This window comes from Cervus elaphus, chromosome 21 (assembly GCF_910594005.1).
Source record: "Cervus elaphus chromosome 21, mCerEla1.1, whole genome shotgun sequence".
In the NCBI taxonomy this organism is placed as follows: domain Eukaryota; kingdom Metazoa; phylum Chordata; class Mammalia; order Artiodactyla; family Cervidae; genus Cervus; species Cervus elaphus.
This window is the reverse complement of record NC_057835.1, coordinates 81710431-81733901: the sequence shown is the minus strand read 5'-3', so window position 1 is coordinate 81733901 and position 23471 is coordinate 81710431. Positions and strand designations below refer to the sequence as shown.

Here is a 23471-nt window from a genome sequence, read left to right as displayed (position 1 = left end):
CTATAACACAGGCAATCGATCAATAGATTTGAGAGCCTAACCTAGGCAAGAAAGTGTGACAATAGTCAGCTGTCCCGAAAAGCACAATGCTTCCTCACTCTAAAGGCCAGCTCTGTCATTAATTCAAGGCAGACTGATTATACGGTAATAAAGAGCCTAGAGGCCTAGTGACTCTCACTACTTAAGCAGCCAGAAAGGAGTGTAGGAGAGATGAAAGCAATGTGCTGTGCACACTTAGCTCTAAATTTTTCCAGGTTCAGTTAAACTCAGCAGTACAGTGGAACAAGGCCTAGCTTCCTCAGTGCACAAACAGGCCAGTCTCAGGTAGCCCGGACAGTATTTTTTTAGGCCTTTTTTTTTTTTAATCAACTACTAATGGGAAAGAGTCATAGACACTTTTTAAGAGCACAAGGCATCTGCGTCTTGAAAATCTGCTTCAGGCACTTCGCCCTTTCAGTAGCAGCCCCCGCCCTTCGCAGGGACGGGTCCACGGCAGTCTTCCCGCGCACGGCGGGCCAGAAGCGGCTGTTCAGGGTGACCCTCGTCAGCGAGAACCGAGATCCTGCACCTGCAGTCAGTGGGGTTTGCGCTCCTACAAGACTAACGCCCTTGCTGATCTGCTAGGAGGCGGAGCTCAGGTGGGAATGCAAGTGATGGGCAGTGGCTGAAAATACAGATGAGGTTCACGCACTCACCTACCACTCGCCTCCTGCTGTATGGCCTGGGTGTTGGGGGCCCTTGTCTTACCAAAGACCCACATTAGTACTTAAATGAAAGCTTCATTAACTAAAAGAAACCTAAGGAGGAATTTTGCTTTTACAAAAAAAAAAAAAAAAACGCAAAAGGCAGAAACAGCATTCAGTCTTTGCTTTGTAGCAAGTCATTATGGGGCCAGTGTGCACCCCAGGACCCAGGTAGCAGGAGCGGCCCCCCAAAGCTCCTTCCAGGGACTACGCTCAGCATCTCAGCATCGGGCCACCGGAGCTTTGAACTGTGTCTCTGAGCACTTGTGCTTTATCTTGATTTGCTCTGTGCATCCATTAGCAAGATGTATCCTAAAACTAACTGTTTCTTTGCTTTCTGTTATTCCAGCTTACAAAAGGTTTCATAGGAGCACTCTACTTTTACATAGTGAGGGAAAACTGTAGAAAGAAATAGGTATTCTGAGTGAAAAAGAGAGATGGGTGGTTGGGAAAAGTTTACCTTCCAAATCAACAGAGTTCTCAAACTGACTTAAGTCAAGTGATATATTAGAGCATCCCTGATAGCTCAGCTGATAAAGAATCCGCCTGCAGTGCAAGAGATCCCGGTTTGATTCCTGGGTTGGGAAGATCCGCTAGAGAAGGGATAGGCTTTCCACTCCTGCATTCTTGGGCATCCCTTGTGGCTCAGCTAGTAAAAAACCGCCCGCAATGCAGGAGACCTGGGTACGATCCCTGGGTTGGGAAGATCCCCTGGAGAAGGGAAAGGCTGCCCACTCCAGTATTCTGGCCTGGAGAATTCCGTGGACCGTATAGTCCATGGGGTCGCAAAGAGTCGGACACAACTGAGTGATTTTCACAAGTGATACATTAGATGCTTTCTGCCTTGACTTAATTTTCCTCTTTCTGTCTTGTGCTTGCCCAGTTTTGTTATTTGTTGTTTTAATTACATTGGTCTTTCTCTGAAGAGCAAGACAACACAGCCTTGGCTAATAAAAACTGGATGGAGGAGAAAACTCCCTTATCACTACATGTCTTTGCATGCTTCTCAAGTAGAATCTTCAAGACCGAAGCACTTGTACACGCCATGCTATTCGCTTCCTCCCAGGTTCAGAGTGATGTGAGACACCCCATCTCCCTGCACTGTCTTCTTCAAAACACCACAAAGAGACCCCTATTTTTAACAGTAGGTGACAAAGCATTGTGAGCTTCTCAGGGCAGCATTTTCTCTATCATATTTTCAAATAGATAAATATTTACAATTCCTAAAAAACATTATTATTACATTACCCAAATTAGGCTTGCCAATACAATTTTTTGGGCTTCCCTGGCTCAGATGGTAAAGAATCCATATATAATGCAGAGACCCAGGTTTGATCCCTGGGCTGGGAAGATCCCCTGGAGAAGGGAATGGCAACCCATTCCAGTATTGTTGCCTGGAGAATCCCATGGACAGAGGAGCCTGGCGGGCTACAGTCCACGGGGTCACAAAGAGTCAGACACGACTGAGCGACTAATACTTTCATACGTTCATATCCAATTTTTACTCAGTTAAAAAAGCTAATTATAATGATAATGGTCTGAGATATGACAGACATCAAACATTTTTAGAAACAAGTATTAATTTTAATATGGGGGAAAGAACTATTGAGTAACTATGTGCTAATTACTTTCATCTGTATTATTGTGTTTAATCTTCTGTCAACCACATGCCATAAGATTACTGTTCCTCCTCTTACAGGTTCAGAAACGCTCCATCACTTGCCCGCTGTCACCCACCCACAATGTGACTTTGGCTGGGATTCGCATGTTGAAGGCTCTGATCCCAAAGCCCACATGTCCCCCCACACTCTGCTCCAGCTCTGGGCTCTGACAGGGAGCCGCGGCGTCACTGAGAGCCCACCCCACCCCGCCCCCATCTCTGCAGCCGCCTGCAGCCCGCCTCCGCCAGGCCAGGAGCCCAGTCGACTCTCAGAGGAGCTCAGACCCTCCTGGGGACCGTGCACGCAAAGACTCCAGAACCCAATGCCTGCTGGCCTGACGCAGAGCTGGGGCGGCATCCAGCCCCGGGGAGCAGCTGCAAGGACAGGTGAGCCCGGCGGGGCGGCCGCACGGAGACCTCATCGGTCAAGGGCCTGCGGGCTCGGACGCTCAGAATCCTGCCCGTGAGTGACGGGAAGCTGTGCAACTATCCCACTGCCATCACAGTGTAGTAATAACGGAAATAAAGCACAGAGTAAGTGAAATACACTTCAGCCGTCCTGAAACCATCCCCTTTCCCTGACCCACGGAAAAACTGTCTTCCATGAAACTGATCCCTGGTGCCAAAAAGTTGGGGACCACTAATCTGGAGGAGGCTAAAGTTTAATTCCAGAATCCGTGTGACTCTTAATAATGGCAAAACGGGAAGAAATGCCCCTTCCTTCCCCTAAATAAACTATACACTGTCTCACATGACAATTAGCTCTTAAGAGGCTTCAGCCCAGACCAGTGTCTCTAACTCAGAACCCCATGCTTATCTGGGCTTTCACTACAGCCTTTCGTCCGGGTGGCGGAGCCGCTCACATGTTGTTTCTTGTCCTGTAACAGGGTCACTGGCTTCCTCTCCGAACATAGCATACACTGTGACTGTGTATTCCGTGTTGGGCAACAACCCGCCCAGCTCAATGTCCGTGTGGGTCTCTCCAATCTTCATCTGTAAAGAACACACATTATCAGGTCGCTTGCCAACATGCATTTTTCACACTGATCAGAGTACAACTGAATACAGGTGAGACTTTATGGACTAAGACTTCATCTCCTCACAACCCCTTCATCAAACAGGTTTCAAGTCATCCTTTTTTTTCATTGTCTCGTGTTATTTTGTATTAGAAACAGATGCTGTGAAGCCAAATAAAACTGAATGTACTGTGCGTGCTCTTTTAGGATAACTCTTTACATCTGGACAAGTGGCAGCTGCAGCCAGAATAACAGTGTCAAATATTTGGTCCCCAGACGAGCGTGGGTGGAGATGAATCAGAAACGTCCTCTAGGAAGACGGTAAGGTCCAGGCCGCTCTGCTGGGAGCTGGACGCCCCGTGGGCATCCTTCACCGCTGCCCTAATTCTCGCCAGTCCTCTGACTGGAGGCCCAATTTTTGCTTCAAGTCCTATTAAACTGGACCAGTACTGAGGTCCCATTCAACAGAGGGGCCTGTCTATCTGGACTGCAAGCCCCTCCCAGGATTCCAAAGAGATCAACCCACTGGATCCCCAAATCGGCAATTCGCTTTTTGATTTCGGGGATATTTCTAACCCTGGGGGTCAGTCAAATAAGCCGACATTCTCAGTTGTGTGACAACTGTGTAACAGGGATGGTTTTATTTCCGCTTTGGAAAGAAGAAAAATAATTCCATAGACTGACTGTCCCCTCTCACACAATTGCCAGTGGTATGGTCAAATTAAAAACTTTAATTTAAAAATATCTCAGTGTATACAATATAAAGGTAGAGAAAATAACATAATCAACCCTGATGCATCCATCACTCAAATTTAATAGATATCAACATTTTGTCATATTGACTTCAGATCTTATTTATACTCTATAAGAACTAGATAGTCACATAAAACAACTTTCTCATTCTTTCTGTTCACCACTCTGCCCTAATGTTGAAGTGCATCTCACTGATATGTTTTTCTTTACTTCTACATAGGTGTGTAACATAAAAAAAAAAAAAAAAAACAGATGGTTGTACATGTTTAATGATGTGCATAAATGGACCATTCAGCACAACATTTTTGGAATTTTTTTCTCTGGCAATATTAGGTTTCAAGATTTATCCATGTTGAAACACAGGGACAGAGTTGACATTATTTGATTCCCTTATGAGATTCTTTTATAAAAATATGCAGTTATTTTCCCTTCTGTCAATGAACATGGCAGTTGCTTGCAATATTCTGTTCTGACCAAGTGCCTGCATTGAGAAGTCCTTGAAGAACGTTTCTTTACAGTATATACCTTAAAAAGTGTGTATATCTTTAGCTTGATGAAATATTTAAGATTACTCTCCAAGGCAGCTGTACCAGTTGACACACCAGTGTATGCGAGTGATTCTGGGTCCCCACACGCTCATGGACAGGTAGCATTATCAGACTTTAAATTAAACCTGGTGAGGGCCTCTCTGGTGCTTCAGAGGTGAAGCGTCCCCCTGCCAACACAGGAGACACGGGTTCGAGCCCTGATCCAGGAGGACCCCACGTGCCGCAGAGCGACTAAGCCCGCGCACCGCAACGACTGAACCTGTGCTCCGGAGCCCGCAGGCCGCAAACGACTGAACCTGTGCTCCGGAGCCCGCGTGCCACGACTGAACCTGTGCTGGAGAGCCCGCGCGCCGCAAACGACTGAACCTGTGCTCCGGAGCCCGCGCGCCGCAAACGACTGAACCTGTGCTCCGGAGCCCGCGTGCCACAACTGAACCTGTGCTGGAGAGCCCGCGCGCCGCAAACGACTGAACCTGTGCTCCGGAGCCCGCGCGCCACGACTGAACCTGTGCTCCGGAGCCCGCGCGCCGCAAACGGCTGAACCTGTGCTGGAGAACCCGCGCGCCACGACTGAACCTGTGCTGGAGAGCCCGCGCGCCACGACTGAACCTGTGCTCCGGGGCCCACGTGCCGCAAACGACTGAACCTGTGCTGGAGAGCCCGCGCGCCGCAAACGACTGAACTGTGCTCCGGAGCCCGCGCGCCGCAAACGACTGAACCTGTCCTGGAGAGCCCGCGCGCCGCAAACGACTGAACCTGTGCTGGAGAGCCCGCACACCTAAACGACTGAACCTGTGCTCCGGGGCCCGCGCGCCACGACTGAACTGTGCTCGGGAGCCCGCACACCGCAAACGACTGAACTGTGCTCCGGGGCCCGCGCGCCACGACTGAACTGTGCTCGGGAGCGCGCACACCGCAAACGGCCGCAGGCTGAACGCCGAGAGCCCTGCTCCACGACAGGAACCTCCACAAGAGGAGCGCGCAGCGCCACTGGAGAGCGGCCCCCGCAGCCGTGAAGATCCACCACAACCGCAAAGAAAAGGCTGGGCTAAATCCGCACGGACAGAGAAGCCTGGCGGGCTAGCCATCGGGTCGCAAAGTCGGACACGACCTAGCACAGCACAGGCTTCCCTGTGGCTCAGACGGTAAAGAATTCGCCTGCAGGGCGGGAGACCTGGGTTCGACTCCTGGGTCAGGAAGAGCCCCTGGAGAAGGGAAAGGCTGCCCACTCCAGTATTCCTGCCTGGAGAAGCCCATGGACAGAGGAGCCTGGCAGGCTCCAGTCCACGGGTCGCAGAGTCAGACACGACTGAGCGACCAAGTACAGCACATAACAACAACAACGTACTGAATGTGACCTGGTAGTCCTCTTATTTTCTTCTTTCCTGGTAAAGTGGACTGTCATTTTAGCACGATTTTTAAGTTTCCCTTCCACCAGAAAATTCAGATCAACACTAAATCCAAGTGGCCAAAACCTGTCTAAGCCTCGGAAATGAAAGAATACACGTCACCCAGATTCTATTCTTGACGCTAGAATCACCATATTCCTGGCCCTAAAGAATTCTGTTACCAGAGGCAGGTTTTAGAGAACATTAAAGTGCCGAGTTCTGCACCCCGTCTCATATACGCTCCACCTGCCTAGTCAACACCCGAGCAGTCACGGCCGTCTCCTCTCTCTTCCGTGCATAGCTACACTGCAGTGGTTGTTCCCTGTAAGTTAAAAATGAGGACTAAAAGCTATGATTCAAAGAGTCAGCATTAAAAATGGGAGAAATGCAAAAAAATCTACATCCATCAGATACACTTCTCTGCTGTTTAGTTGCTAAGTCGTGTCCGACTCTGTCATAGCCCCCGTGGACTGTAGCCCACCAGGCTCCTCCGTCCACGGGATTCTCCAGGCAAGAACACTGGAGGGGGTTGCCATGTCCTTCTCTAAGGGATCGTCCTGACCCAGGGATCAAACACTCATCTCCTGCACTGGCAGGCGGATTCTTTATCACTGAGTCACCTGAGAAACCCATATTTCTCTATATCTCTCAAATTAGTAAAACAAATTTTTTAAAGTCAGTGTACATAAGGCTATCACAATCATTTGTGAACTGCATAGAGCAATACAAATTATATATAAAATTTCTTTAGACTAATGTGGTAATACCTAGTATAAGCCTTAATAATTTGCATAATCTTTGCAAAAAGAAACTTCACTTTTAGGAATTTATCCTAAGGGAATAATCAGATAACCATACAAATTTATATGCTAAAAGTAGTCCCAAAAGTATATTTATATAGCAAATTTTTTTTTTTTTCCTTTTGGCCTGGATGTGGGACCTCCCAACCAGAGTTTGAACCTGGACCCTGGAAGTAAAAGCACAAGTCTTAACCACTGGACCTCCAAGGAATTCTTTTATATAGCAAATTATCCAAATGCCCTAATTAACATGAGATTAATTAAACATGTACTGGTACAAACCAACAATGGGATAGTATAAAGTTGTTTAAATTACTTTGTAAAATATGATTTAATGGTATCAAAGATATTCACAACAAGCAAAAGAAAAATTATAAGGAAAACTACAAAACCATTCCCATTGGTTGTGTTAAAAATGCGTTGAAAAAGACTGTTAACTAAATATTAACAATGGTTACCTCTAGGTGGTGGGCTTACAAGTGATTATTTTCTTTGGCTAATGTGACTTTTCTAAATTTTATACATTACATTTTTATATAAAAAAAAAACCAAAGCAAAAAAATCCCAATGCTAAGGAAGCCAAAGATTCTAGGATTCTAGCAGGCAGCAGGCAGTTACCTCTTTTTCATCCCCGGCCAGGCCCTCCGTGAGGGGAGCGTAGAGGATCAGGTACCCGGACGCTCCGGGCACGGGGTTCCATCGCACCCTCATACTGTCCTCAGTCACGTCGTACAGTTCAAGGTCGGAAGCTACAGGTAAAGAAACTGCAAGGGGAGACGTGTTAATGGTCAGCCATTTATCAACGTGCTTTCTCACCTCAGGCCGTCTACAGCTCAGGCTCTACAAGTGAACGTCGTCTTCAATCACATGATATCCCTTACATACAGGCTCTGCGGTTCGCCGAGCTGGAGGACAAACTGCTGGCTGCCGGTGGGGCAGGCCGGGGAAGGGCAGTCGGGGAGTGTGGGGCCCACATGCACACTCAGCTGTGTTTAAAATGGGTGACCAGTGCCGACCTCCTGGCAGCACAGGGAAGGCTGCTCAGCTTACAGGAGCCTGGACTGGGGGGAATCGAAGCCAGAATGGAGGGGGTGCATGCATGGCCAAGTCCCTCTGCTGTCCTCCTGAAACTATTACAACACTATCCTTGAGTCTGTTCACACAGCCACATAAGCCCTTTGGGGAAAGGTAAATGCAACGAATGTTTAAAAGCAGAAGTGACATTTTTTAGTTTCTTATGTCTTATTATAGCAATGGTCACATTCCTCTGGGGCCAGTCAAGAGCAGGGAGACTCTTCTGACCACCGTTCTACGCCCCTTACCAAGCACGGCGTCTGACCCACGGCAGCCACTAAAACTAGCTGCTGGGTCACCTCCTAAGTGACAGAATAGGCGGCTGGCTGAACAGATACATGAGTGGACAAACACCCATCAACACAATCAGAGAGAGTGAGGAGAGTGACTGTCGGTAACAACAGGGTTTGAGACAAATAGAATAATCAAGAAATAAGACAGGCCATACTGGATAAGTAGGGAGAAAGGGATTAAGGATAAACTGCAAGTGCCCAGCTTAAAAGAAGACAGCAAAAACTTTGAAACATTGTTTTCAAAATCAACTGCAGGTCCTGCTAGATCCCCCCCGCACACTGTCAGATCCGGACTCTGCCCACAGGTGCCCCTGACGTGCCTGTAGCACTCCATGGCACAAGCTGGTTTGCAAGTTCTTGGTCTGCATTCTCTCCCTGGCTACACTAGAACTTCCTCAAGGGCAGAAATTGCTGCAAAAACATTTCTGCAAAGGAAGACTATTACAATGCTATGTGGCAGCCTGGACGGCAGGGAAGTTTGAGGGCGTGATGGATATATGTGTGGGCTGAGAAGATCCCCTGGAGAAGGAAATGACAACCCACTCCAGGATTCTTGCCTGGGAAATCCCAAGGAGAGAGGAGCCTGGCGGGCTACAGTTCATGGGGTTGCAAAGAGTTGGGCATGACTTAGCGACTCAACCCACCACCAACCAGGATACATGTATATGTGTGGCCGAGTCCCTTTACTGTCCACCTGAATCTATCACAACATCGTTAATTGGCTACACTCCAATATAAAATAAAAAGTTAAAAAAAGCAGGACTGTTAACACTTGTCTTACTGTTTTCAGGAATAAATCCAATAATGTGTTGGACGTGGAATGTGGCTGTCACAATGCCTGGTACCTTGTTATGGGAGTTGTTTACATTGCTATGTTCTATCAGAGACAGACCAATTCTGCATACTGACTGGCATGTACTCGGAATTCAATTAATGTCTGAAATAACTAAATGAGTGTGTGATCAAGTTTCTTAAGATAAGCTTTCCCCAGGATTCTCTGAATGTGTGTGCATGTGTGTATGTGTGAGCATGGTCTTTCCCAGGCAAGGAATGACTGACTAGTATTCATAAATTTTAATTACAGTGATATTCCTAATGAAAACATATGTAACATATTTCCCCAGTCTTCTACTGAGCAGGAGAGCTAGAGCTTCTTCTCTACTTGTGATAAACTCAAGCCCAGTGCTTAGTTTATAATAGGCATTCACTAAATATTTGTTCATTACATGAGTAAATGCATTCTGCACTCTTCATCACTAAGGTTTCTCTCTCCTAAACATACCCGAGTTTTATAATATCCCTCCCGACGTATGGCACCTGCGAACACAGCATGGCCCAGTACTCTGTAAGCACAGGCAGGCCGCCTGAACAACGCTCTGCAGAATCAGAACAGGGTACAGAATTCAATACGCACGTGTGGTTTCGGTTCCCCGCAGGCCTTCGCTAGCTGTGTGAGCATATATTGCAAAGACTGCTATCTGGTATTCAGTTAGAGACATCAGGTTTCTTAGCACCGTGGAAGATACGCGTCCGTCCACCACCACCTGTTTAAAGCACAGTTCAAGGAATGAGAAACTGGAATTTCTCACATGCAAACTGAAAGTCAAAAACCAAAAATACCTCCAGCAAGAACTTGTCATTAAACGTGTTCTTATCTGCACCACCTCCTTCTCCACCGTGGCAGTCACTTCTCCCTGAATTCTCACATGATGGGACCCACCTCCCATGGAGTATGTCCGAGAGTCCCTTACTAGGTCACACATAATGAAACCGTGTCATTCCTAAGCTAATCGCTATGCTAATCACATCCACCTAGTAACGGTCGACACGTGGTATTTTTCCATGGAGTCTTAGGCAGCATTTAAAAGGTTTGTTAGTCATGAAAAAGACAGAGTTATTGGAAGCACTGTGATTTGGGTTTTTTTTTTTTTTTTTTTTAGTCTGGATGATACAATCTCTAGAATCTAATACATAAATCCTGCCATAATGCAGAAGAAAACTGAAACACTCTGAGGCCAGTCAGAGGTTAGAACAACAAAAGGTTAGAACGTCAAAAAAAAGAGGGAGATTTCATCACATCTTATCATATTTCCTGTGAATTTCTGTATCACAGATTAGGAAATGGGAACCATTCAGTCATCTGGCAATAGAAGTTCTCTACTGTGATGGCCAACTCATGAGAAGGATCCGTCACAGATGCTTCATGATGCCTTCTCATTTGCACTGATCTCCACAAACATCCAGGAAATCGAAACCTTGAAGGACGACATGACCACATTATGTGGAACACATAGACTTCCTTAAGGCAGAAAGTTCAAACCACTCCCAAAGTAGAAAGAAAACATCAATAGCAAAGGGGGCTCTAGCCAGATAATTAACGACTGATTCCCTTAGCCTTAGAACTCATTCATTTCTTAAATTACAAAAAAATAAAATAAAAAATTAAGTCAGTGTAAGTTGTGTTAGAAATGGATTCATGACCAGTTCTGCAGGTTCTTTGATGGAAATAAGAGAAGACGTAAATACCATAAGCTCGAGACAGAAGAACAACCTGGACACATGGAAATGTATTCAGTCCGACAACTGTAAATGCTTGTGACAGAACAATCTCCTCATACATCCATTTCTGTCTTATCTTCACTACTGCACAAAACCTGAGAGCTGGAGAATAAGTGGTTTGAAAACGCCGTCTCCTTATTACCTCCTCTGGTTTTCCGCCCCTGGTAGGGTAATACACGACTCTGTATTTTTCCACTTTTCCGGGGGCGTGAGTCCAGTTAACCATAAAGCTCCTGGCAGTGACTTCAGAAGTCATCAGTTCTGTAGGTGGCCCAATGGTGGCAAGGGCTGAGGCTAAATCAAAAAACACAGAAAATGAACGTTTTTCCCAAAGTTAAATTTTATGAACCAAGGAAATGCCACTAGTCAGAAATGATTATGCTGCTTCCAAGATTTTCATCTCTAGTAAATTAATTCAGTACTGGTGGCTCAGCTGGTAAAGAGTCTGCCTGCAATGCGGTAGACCCGGGCTCGATCCCTGGGTCAGGAAGATCCCCTGGAGAAGGAAACGGCAACCCACTCCAATATTTTCACCTGAGAAATCCCATGGGCGGCAGAGCCTGGCAGGCTATAGTCCATAGGGTCGCAAAGACTTGGACACAACTGAGCAACTTCACTTTAGGCTTCAGGCTTTAATTCACTACAGGCATACCTCAGAGGTACTGTGGGTTCAGTTCCAGGCCACTTCAAGAAAGCAAGTCACACAGTTTTTTTATGTCCCAATACATAAAAACGCTAGGTTTACCCTTCATATGCGTGCACGCAGAGTCGCTTCAGTCTGGTCCAACTCTTTGCAACCTGATGAACCGTAGCCCATCAGGTTCCTCTGTCCACGGGATTATCCAGGTAAGAATACCAGCGTGGTTGCCATGCCCTCCTCCAGGGTATCTTCTCAACCCAGGGACTGAACCTGCGACTCTTACCTGTCCTGCACTGGCAGGTTGGTTCTTTACCACTAGCGCCACCTGGGAAGCTAGCGTTATGTCTAAAAAACAATACACAAAACTGAATTTAAAAATAATGCTTTTGGGAAATAGGTACCAACAGACTTGCTCCACAGAAGGTTGCCACAAACTTTCAATTTTTTGAAATTTTTTGAATGTGTTTTTTAATACATACCTGCAAAGTGCAACAAGGAGAGGCACAATAAAACAGGTGTGCCTGGACTACGCCTCTTCACTGAAACATTTAGGCGCCTATTAGGGATCAACCACTACGCTAGGCTCTAACGATACTGACTTCAACAAGACATAGTCCTTGACTCTAAGGAACTTTCTTAAAGACACTGCTGTAGAATAGCAAAAAAAAACAAAAACAACAAAAAAACCCCAACATCGAGTTTGTGTGTACCTAAAGATACGCTTCTGATACCTTCAGAAGTATTCCCTCATTTAGTTCTCAGTATATGCTATTATTGTTCCCATTTTTCAGGTGAGAAAACCAAGTCAGAATGATGTTACATAACTTGCCCAAGTCTCACAATTGTTAAGTATCAGAGCTGAGATTTATATGTAAGCTTCTTGACACAAGAGGTTGTGTTTTTGAGCAGTAGAGGATATATTCTCTCTACTGGAGACTTCAACTCAACAAATGGCCAACATTTAAAAGTAAAAAGAAGAGAAAAAAAAAAGCAGCTAACATACACTGAATGCCCACCATGAGCTCAACATTACGTAAGCACTTTGTGTGTTATACACACGTTATAACAGTGGGTCTGAAAAAGATTTGGGACCTGTAAAGTTCAAAGTCCTTGAAATTTAGGATTTCTTATTTGCTAGGGGCACTTATTTAAAGGGACTTTAGTAGTCATAATAATGGGGAAAAACATAGTTATTGAACAATAAGTACGATTGAGTACTTTATTAAGCATGCCTTACAAGCAACCACATGTAGTTTTTTGTGGGAAAATGGGGGCTCTAAAATAGTCTCATGCTTCCTTGGTTACTCAGTGGTAAAGAACCCTTCTGCCAATGGAGGAGATGCAGGTTCAATCCCTGGGTCAGGAAGATCCGCTGGAGAAGGAAATAGCAACTCACTCCAATACTCTTGCCTGGGGAACCCCATGGACAGAGGAGCCTGGTGGGCTACAGTTCATGGGGTCGCAAAAGAGTTGGACACGACTGAGTGACTAAACAGCAATGAAAAAAATGGTGTCATTAAGTGGCTCAGAGAAATCTGTCCAGGAAGCCACTACTTGGCTGCTCAGCTGAGTCTGAAGAGTCCCGGTCCAGGGTAGAGGGACGATGAAAGAGGGACAGACGTGCAGCCCGACTGAGTCGTCCCCGCCCCGGACATGGCACAGGCAGAAGCCTGGCTCTCAGAGAAGGGCCTGGGTGTCCCCTGCTCAGACTGCACCCCTGGGAGTCAGACGCAACCTGCAGCCCAAGGATATCACAGGGAACAGGGGTCAAAACCTGTGATGGCCGAGCTCCCAGAAGACAGAGCACACAGCTCCTTCCTACAGTCCCCGCTACGTGCAGCTCACGTTTCTGGAAACTCTAAGCCAAGCCTAAGTTCCTGAGAAGTAAATGGCAGATGGGCAGGGGACCGTGGGACCCACAGAACGGTACAGGGGTGAGTTTCCCGAGGCTCCTTTCACCTCATGTATCTCAAACACAGGCCTAAGGAATCCAGCCACCTAGAAACACAAACAAATACAGACAAAAACAATCCAACGCAGCCTGCTCTCTGTAGGCAAAGGACCAGGAAAGGAGCAGCCCGCCAAGACAAAAGCTTTTAGGCAACAACGGCTCTAGTCTAGAAAAACAGCATAGGAAAAAAATCACTGTGGTCCCATCGCACCAGTGCCAACCCAGGTCAAGTGGGAGCCAAGACCCCACCCTTCCTGACTGTACAGGGGCCCGCGTTTACTCTGATCCCATCACACAGCCGGGTGATGGGGGAAGATCAAGGAGGGAGGAGACAACTGTCCTTTACAGATGGTGACAAACCGTCCACCTCACCCCGCGTGTGCTATCCACGGAGACCACGAGAAGAGCCGGACCTTCAACCCCGCACGCTAACATCCAGGCACCCCCCCTTCCCCTCCAGGCTGGTGCCAGAAAAGACCTAACAAGGTCATCAGATACGAGCATACAAAAGCACACACTAGCAATAAAAATGTGAACAACACCAAAATTAAAAATACAACTAAAATTTCTCAAAATAAAATTAAATACTAAAAGTGAGCAGAACAGAATCTGTATAGAACTTATATCCTGAAAACTGCAAAATGCTGATGGAACTCAAAGGATATCTAAACAAGTGGAAGATTTGACATGTTTGTGGACTAAAAGAATCAACAGATTAAAGATGTCACTTCTTCCCAAGTTGGTATTTGATAATTGAGAATTGATTCAATGCAATTTCCATCAAAGTCCCAACAAGATATCTTGTAGAACAAAAATGATTCTAATATTTGTATTAGATTATTACAGAATTATATATAGTATATTATATAAGTATTACTTTAATATTTATATGTAATATAAGGAAGCGTAATAGCAAAAACAATTTTGTAACAGGATAATCAAATGAGAGAACTCAGTCTATTCAATCTCAAGACTTATTATATAGCTACAGTGAATCATGACTGCCTGGTACTGGAACAGGGTTAGACACATAAATAAATGAAACCATAAAGAACCCAGACTTAAACACACACAAATCTGCCAGACTTCTGCCTGACAAAGCCACAGTGTAATTCAACGGCAGAAACGCAGCCTTCTTAGCAAGAAGTGCTAGAACCTTAAACTAAACTTCAAATCCTTTACAAAGAATTAACTTTAAATGTCAAATATAAAACTTTCTGAAAAAATAAAAAAAGGAAACTCTTTGGGATTTAAAGTCAGGTAAAGAGTTTGTGACATATTACAGGAGACAGGGATCAAGACCAACCCCATGGAAAAGAAATGCAAAAAAGCAAAATGGCTGTCTGAGGAGGCCTTACACATAGCTGTGAAACGAAGAGAAGTGATAAGCAAAGGAGAAAAGGAAAGAATAGCCAGGAGAGATAAGAAAGCCTTCCTTAGCGATCAATGCAAAGAAATAGAGGAAAACAACAGAATGGGAAAGACTAGAGATCTCTTCAAGAAAATTAGAGATACCAAGGGAACATTCCATGCAAAGATGGGTTCGATAAAGGACAGAAATGGTATGGACCTAACAGAAGCAGAAGATATTAAGAAGAGGTGGCAAGAATACACAGAAGAACTGTACAAAAAAGATCTTCACGACCCAGATAATAATGATGGTGTGATCACTCACCTGGAGCCAGACATCCTGGAGTGTGAAGTTAAGTGGGCCTTTGAAAGCATCACTACAAAACAAAGCTAGTGGAGATGATGGAATTCCAGTTGAGTTATTTCAAATCCTGAAAGATGATGCTGTGAAGATGCTGCACTCAATATGCCAGCAAATTTGGAAAACTCAGCAGTGGCCACAGGACTGGAAAAGGTCAGTTTTCATTGCCCAAAGAAAGGGAATCCCAAAGAATGCTCAAACTACCGCACAATTGCACTCATCTCACACACTAGCCAAGTAATGCTCAAAATTCTCCAAGCCAGGCTTCAGCAATACGTGAAGCATGAACTCCCAGATTTTCAAGCTGGTTTTAGAAAAGGCAGAGGAACAGAGATCAAATTGCCAACATCCGCTGGATCATCGAAAAAGCAAGAGAGTTGCAGAAAAACATCTATTTCTGCTTTATTGACTATGCCGAAGCCTTTAACTATGTGGATCACAATAAACTGTGGAAAGTTCTGAAAGAGATGGGAATACCAGACCACCTGACCTGCCTCTTGAGAAACCTGTATGCAGGTCAAGAAGCAACAGTTAGAAGTGGACATGGAAGAACACACTGGTTCCAAATAGGAAAAGGAGTATGTCAAGGCTGTATATTGTCACCCTGCTTGTTTAACTTATATGCAGAGTACATCACGAGAAACACTGGGCTGGAAGAAGCACAAGCTGGAAACCAGATTGCCGGGAGAAATATCAATAACCTCAGATATGCAGATGACACCACCCTTATGGCAGAAAGTGAAGAGGAACTAAAAAGCCTTTGATGAAAGTGAAAGAGGAGAGTGAAAAAGTTGGCTTAAAGCTCAACATTCAGAAAACTAAGATCATGGCATCTGGTCCCATCACTTCATGGGAAATAAATGGGGAAACAGTGGAAACAGTGTCAGACTTTATTTTTTTGGGCTCCAAAATCACTGTAGATGGTGATTGCAGCCATGAAATTAAAAGACACTCCTTGGAAGGAAAGTTATGAACAACCTAGACAGCATATTAAAAAGCAGAGACATTACTTTGCCAACAAAGGTCCATCTGGTCAAGGCTATGGTTTTTCCAGTGGTCATGTATGGATATAAGAGTTGGACTATAAAGAAAGCTGAGTGCTGAAGAATTGATGCTTTTGAACTGTGGTGTTGGAGAAGACTCTTGATAGGCTCTTGGACTGCAAGGAGATTAACCAGTCCATCCTAAAGGAGATCAGTCCTGGATGTTCATTGGAAGGACTGATGCTGAAGCTGCAACTCCAATACTTTGGCCACCTCATGCGAAGAGCTGACTCATTGGAAAAGATACTGATGCTGGGAGGGATTGGGGGCAGGAGGAGAAGGGGACAACAGAGGATGAGATGGCTGGATGGCATCACTGACTCGATGGACATGAGTTTGAGTAAACTCCGGGAGTTTGTGATGGACAGGGAGGCCTGGCATGTTGTGATTCATGGGGTCACAAAGAGTCAGACACGACTGAGAGACTGAACTGAACTGAACTGAAAGAGTTCTTAGGCTTGACACCAAAAGCACTAATCCTAAAATGAATAATTGATAAACTGAACCTCATCAAAATTAAAAACTTTTGTTCTGCAAATGACCTTGTTAAAAAGATAAAAAAGGCAAGCTACAAAATGGCAGAAAGTATTAACAAACCACCTTAGAATGGACTATCACCTTCCCTGGTGGGTCAGACAGTAAAGAATCTGCCTGCTAGGCAGGAGACCTGGGTTTGATCCATGAGTCAGGAACATCCCCTGGAGAAGGGAATGGCTGCCCCCTCCAGTATTCTTGCCTGGAGAATCCCAGGGACAGGGAGCCTGGTGGGCTACAGGCCATGGGATCGCAAAGAGTTGGACACGACCGAGTGTCTAACACACTTATTACTAACAAACCACATATCTACACATCTCTAACAACAGATTATTATCTAGAATATAAAGAATTCTCAAATCTCCAAAGTTAAAAACTAGCACAAAAAAACACACCCCAAAAGTGAGTCCAATTAGAAAGTGGGCAAAAGATATGACCAGACATTGCAGGATATACAGAGGCAAAACAGCATGTGAAATATGCGTTAACACATGCATACAGAATGCAGAAAAATACTGATGAACCTGTTTGCAGGGAAGACATGGAGACACAGACGTAGAGAACGGACTTGTGGACACAGTGGGCAAGGGAGAGGGTGGGACCGCTGGAGAGAGTAGTGGCCCAAGCACCCCCGGGGAGACAGGGCAGGTGAGGAGCTGCTGACGGTGAGCCCCAGCACACACCTGGGGGGAGACAGGGGCAGGGGAGGAGCTGCTGCATCAGGAGCCCCATCTGGGCCCTGTGACGACCTGGAGGGCGGGGAGGCCGGAGGTCAGGGCGGAGACGTGAGCACAGTCGTGGCTGACTTGCGCTGCTGTATGGCAGAAACCAACACAAAGTGCTACAGAAATTTTTAAAATATTTGAATCTTAAAAAATAGGGGAAAAAAGCATGGGAAAGATGTTCAACTTCATTAGCCATCAGGAAAATGAATGTTAAAACCACAAAGAGGTTGCACTCCACACCTATCAGAGTGGCCAAAATAAAAAACAGTAGCAGCAGACGTTAGTGACAGGCATAGAGACCGGACCGCTTAGGCGGTGCTCGTGGGAATGCCGAGCACTACAGCCTCAGTGAGGACAGTCTGGCAGTCTCTTAGGCTAAGCTACACTAAACATGTAATGTGATGAAGCAGTTGCACTCCTGGGCCTCATCCCAGAAAAATGAAAACTTATGTTCATACAAGAACCTACACATGAATGTTCATAGCAGCTTTTTTTTTTTTTTTTTTTTTGGTAACAGCCAAAAATGGAATGAACTCAGATGTCTTTCACTGTGTGAATGGTTGAGCAAACTGCGGTACATCCGTAACATGAAACGTGATGCAGCAATAAAAACAAGAGCTCCCGACACTGCCACAGCCTGGATGAGCCTCCAGGAAATCCCCTGAGTGAAAAACACCAGTTCCCAAAGTTTACATACTACGTAATTCCATTTACTGAACATTTCCAAAATGACAAGCATATAGAGATGGAGAACAGATTCGTGCTGGCCAGAGGTTAGGAAGAGGTTGGGGCAGGGAGGGAATATAGCTGGAGGAGGACAATAAAAGTGACACTGCGGCAGGAACATTCTGGGTCTTGACTCGACCAATGTGAATTTCCTGCCTGTGACATCAAACTGCGGCTTTGTAATGTGTCACCATTGAGAGAAACAGTAAGATGTCACAATCTCTGTCTACATTATTTCTTACAACTTCATGGAAAGAAAGAAAGAAAGTGAAGTTGCTCAGTCATGTCCGACTCTCTGCAACACCATGGACTGTAGCCTACCAGGCTACCATGGAATTTTTCAGGTAAGAGTACTGGAGTGGGTTGCCATTTCCTTCTTCAGGGGATATTCCTGACCCAGGGATCAAACCCGGGTCTTCTGCATTGCAGGCAGACGCTTTACCATCTGAGCCACCAGGGAAGTCCCTACAACTTCATGTGGATGTTCAATTATGTCAAACTCCAACATTTAATTAAAAACAACGAAACATGATGGTCATGCCAGGAGAAATATCAATAACCTCAGATATGCAGATGACACCACCCTTATGGCAGAAAGTGAAGAACTAAAGAGCCTCTTGATGAAAGTGAAAAAGGAGAGTGAAAAAGTTGGCTTAAAGCTCAACATTCAGAAAACTAAGATCATGGCATCCGGTCCCATCACTTCATAGCAGATAGATGGGGAAACAGTGGAAACAGTGGCTGACTTTATTTTTCTGGGCTCCAAAATCACTGCAGATGGTGATTGCAGCCATGAAATTAAAAGATACTTACTCCTTGGAAGGAAAGTTATGACCAACCTAGACAGCATATTGAAAAGCAGAGACATTACTTTGCCAACAAAGGTCCATCTAGTCAAAGCTCTGGTTTTTCCAGTGGTCATGTATGGATGTAAGAGTTGGACTATAAAGAAAGCTGAGTGCTGAAGAACTGATGCTTTTGAACTGTGGTGTTGGAGAAGACTCTTGATAGGCTCTTGGACTGCAAGGAGATCCAACCAGTCCATCCTAAAGGAGATCAGTCCTGGGTGTTCATTGGAAGGACTGATGCTGAAGCTGAAACTTCAATGCTTTGGCCACCTTATGCGAAGAGCTGACTTAGCGGAAAAGACCCTGAAGCTGGGAAAGATTGAGGGCAGGAGGAGAAGGGGATGACGAAGGATGAGGTGGTTGGATGGCATCACCGACCTGATGGACATGGGTTTGGGTAAACTCCGGGAGTTGGTGATGGACAGGGAGGCCTGGCGTGCTGCAGTCCATGGGGTTGCAGAGTCAGACACGACTGAGCGACTGAACTGAACATGCAGCAGCGCGGGAACAACTATCCAGGGATTTAAAGTACCCCACCCCCGTAAATCCCCTTGTCTACTCTGATGGTCCCGAGCGTGGAAGCACACAGCGCTGCTCGGAAAGTCAGCGTGAAGAAGGGACAGGCCGTTGACCGCCAGGAGGGCCGCCCCGGGGGCAGAGGCTCACCTACCCTTGATCTCGCGGTCCTGCTCCTCCACCCTGGAGCACACGGTCCTCGTGAGGCTCTCCACAACCGTGTGCATCAGGTCAAACTCGGCCACGTTGTACACGTGCGTGCTGTCCGGCTCGGAGGCGATCTCCTGCAGCTCCTTCTCATCCGCGTTTTTCACCCCTGCCGTTGGGGACAACAGGGAGGGTCGTGACGGCCAAGACCCACGGGAGGCGCGGCCAGGATCCTCCTAGTGATCGGTACTCTGCGCTGCGACCCCCCAGTCCCCACCCAACCAAAGCGCCTTTTCTCGCAAGAGGGACGTCTCCTGGCAGATTGTTTCTTAAAAGTCCCTTTCAAAATCATTTTAAAATGATTAAATCTTTTTTTTTTTTTTTCATTTTTTGGACATGGACACACCGCTTTACTTACTTAGTTACTTTTGGCTGTGTTGGGCCTCCGTTGCTGCGGGCGGGCTGTCTCTGGCTGGGGAGAGAGGAGCCCAGGCCCGAGCGGTACACGGGCTTCCCCTGGGGGGAGAGCGGAGCCCAGGCCCGAGCGGTACACGGGCTTCCCCTGGGGGAGAGCGGAGCCCAGGCCCGAGCGGTACACGGGCTTCCCCTGCGTGGGGGGAGAGCGGAGCCCAGGCCCGAGGGGTACACGGCCTTCCCCTGGGGGGAGAGCGGAGCCCAGGCCCGAGGGGTACACGGGCTTCCCCTGGGGGAGAGGGGAGCCCAGGCCCGAGCGGTACACGGGCTTCCCCAGGGGGGAGAGCGGAGCCCAGGCCCGAGCGGTACACGGGCTTCCCCAGGGGGGGCTGCACCTGGTGCCCAGGCTCTAGGCCGAGGGCTCCAGGGTTTGCAGCGCGGGCTCAGTGCTCTGGGGCGTGCGGAATCGTCCGTGACCGGGGATCAAACCCGTGTCCCCCGCACGGCAGGTGGATTCTTATCCACTGCGCCCCCAGGGAAGTCCCCAGATGACTAAATCTGAACTTTCTTCAGTCCATCTTGAGCTTCCCTGGTGGCTCAGACGGTAACGAATCTGCCTGCAATGCAGGAGGCCCGGGTTTGGAGGATGTATTGATGAAACTGACTTCTGTCTTTCATAAATGTTGCAGAAGCAATAGGAATTAAACCAGTACTCTACACTATCAGAACCTCAGGCTTAAATTTCTATAAACATTCGCTTACTTAAACTGAGACAGAAAATCCTTTTCCTTCATGGAACTTTCGGTCTATCACAGCTGTGGATGCTAACATTAAAGTGTGCTTCCCACGCCCCAGGCAAGGCAGTGTTTTCCGTAGAGTAACACATTTAATCCTCACGGTCAGTCCTGTGAGTTGGACGTCACTGTTTCTCCCATTTCACAGATAAGTAAGCTGACAAAAGGTTAATTCACTTGCTTAAGGAAACACAGCCAGTAAATATACAGCAAGGGTTCCACTCAGGCAATCTAGATCCTAAGTCATATGCCCTTAATGATCATCTCAAGCTGCACCTCAGAAGATGACATATATCACTGTTGAAATTAGAAAAGGGGGAGACTTCCCCTGCAGTCCTCTAGCCTTGCAGTGCCAGGGATGTCAGTTCGATCCCTGGACGGGGAAATAAGAGCCCATATTCCACGAAGTTTGCCCAGAATTTAAAATAAGTAAATAAAATAGTCAATTGATAAAAAATTTTAAATGTAAAAAAAAATTTTTTTTTAATGAAAAAGACACAAGGTTGGGTTTCATAAGTGTAAATGTAGATTTCTCTTCTCCAGGAGAAGGAACATTTCTTTAAAAATCCTTGTCACTGCAATTATCTACGGATGTTAAAAAGAGGTAAGAGGGAAGCAAGGAAGAGAGATTACCTGAGGCAACAGTAATTACTTCTTAGGTGCCTGGCTGTGTGCCACTTAATTTATCTGACAGCTTCAACAGACTGAGCAACAAAGCGTCAATTGTTTCTGAACTATTTGCTTTGGGAGGTTGTAAGAAAATGAACACTACTGATTTCCAGGTAATTCCCAGAGAAAAAGAGAGAAAAAGTCCAAATCACAACTGAATGCGTTCACTTTAACCCATCCATTCATTATTAACGAGACCACAGAATGGAGAGTAAACACATAAATTAATCCCCTATTAGTGTAAGTCTTCCATAGGGATTGTTGTTGTTGAACAAAAGTACAGCAAAATTAAAAATAAACATTAAATCAAATCTCCCTGACGTTCCTGGACTGAAGGACTTCTACAATAGCTTCTAAAAGGCACTGTTGGATCTGCGTCTACAATAACAAAATAACGCCACGCATGCTGAAGCAATGAGCTTAATGTAAATAATTCTTTTCATGGCATTCAGTTAAAACCAAGTCTGGATTCGTTTAAGAATATTCTAGAGATGATAAGCCCCAAATCCCCCTCTCTCTCACCTTTCCAAACAAAACAGTTTCACTGTTGCACAGGGCATGGAAAAGTGAGGAAATGGTCATCATGACTTGGAAGGCATTTGTTTTGGAAGGATTTATCTTGTTCATCTGTATGCTCCATCACCCACCACAATGCCTGCCATCCAGCAAATAAGCAAATACTCCTCCAATGAAACATTCTATGGACCACACTTTGAGTGACAAATCTAGAAAGGAGTCAGAGGAATTGTTTCTATTTTTTTTTCCAGTCTCTACTAAATAGAAGGCCTTCCTATCACCAAAGACAACGTAAACAATTTAATCAAGAGCAAAGCTGCAGCAACTAAATATCACGCAGTTACTCTGCGTGTATGCCATCTGTATTCTCCCCACACACCTATACTTACAAAGGGTTATTTTCAAAGAAATAATACTGCACATCTTCGACTCTGTGCTTTCTTAGCTACAAGACTCAATGCCTTGATTGCTTTCTCTCTACACTATCAGAGAAGAGATAGCTATTAAGTGATTTGAAAGAGAACAGTCTTAACTAGTTAAAGGGTAACAATTATGGACCTAACCTTTGCACTTTATGCTTTTCACAACAATTCATGTGTGGTGTCTCAACCTAGAGATTCTCACACGGTAAGATCCTTCAGTTCCACCACTTCCATTTTTAATGTGAGGACGTCAGACTCAGATCACATGACTGGATGTGAGTAGAGCCAACGGGGTGGAGAGAGAGACGGGATGAAGTGGGAGAGTCATAGACACATATGTGCACAAAAGACAGCTAACAAGGCCCTCCTGGGCACAGGGGACTCCGCTCAATACTCCGTGATAGCCTACATGGGGAAGAATCTAAACAACAGTGGACAGAGATACGTGTATAACTGGTTCACTTCACTGCACACAAGAAACTACCACAGCCTGTAAATCAACTAAACACCATTACAGTTTTTATAAAAAGACTTGAAGGTGCTCAGGTCTGGTGGCTCTCTCTGAAGTGCATCTGCATTATATATAGTTTTAAGTGGTTGTGTGTCCATGTCCGTTTTTGAAACAGGACCACAGTTAACACGTACCTATGGCAAAGAGCTCTACACCAGATTCACGCAGGTTTCTGGATGGTGGAATAATATCATCTTGGGACTTTCCGTCTGTGATTAAAATGCCAATTTTGGACACTCCAGTCCTTGCTCCTGCTTCCGGTTTAAAACTGTTTTCAAAAATGTAATTCAAAGCAAGACCTAGGAGAAAAGAAGAAAAAATAAAGACAAGCCAACCATTTCAAATAAAAAGCCTTTCAATTCTCCAAAACGTAGCCACTAGATGAGAAAGAAGAGTTTTTATTAGATGTGAACTTTCATCTTCATTTTCACAATGAACTATTCTTTGACGAATCTGATGAAACACTAAAA

At 45.7% G+C, this 23471-nt stretch overlaps 1 protein-coding gene across 7 annotated transcripts in view; it reads right to left on the bottom strand.

The window, feature by feature from the left end:
• The window catches only part of COL14A1 (collagen type XIV alpha 1 chain), a 224599-nt gene that overhangs the window by 145572 nt on the left and 55556 nt on the right, over positions 1 to 23471 (bottom strand). For all 7 annotated transcript variants that reach the window (XM_043880417.1, XM_043880421.1, XM_043880423.1 and 4 more), the window contains exons 8-13: positions 23136 to 23300; positions 19683 to 19844; positions 10977 to 11128; positions 9690 to 9819; positions 7527 to 7672; positions 3267 to 3396 (exon numbers count right to left, since the gene is read on the bottom strand). In XM_043880417.1, coding sequence (XP_043736352.1) covers positions 3267 to 3396; positions 7527 to 7672; positions 9690 to 9819; positions 10977 to 11128; positions 19683 to 19844; positions 23136 to 23300 — 885 coding nt within the window. The remainder of the gene's footprint in view (positions 1 to 3266; positions 3397 to 7526; positions 7673 to 9689; positions 9820 to 10976; positions 11129 to 19682; positions 19845 to 23135; positions 23301 to 23471) is intronic.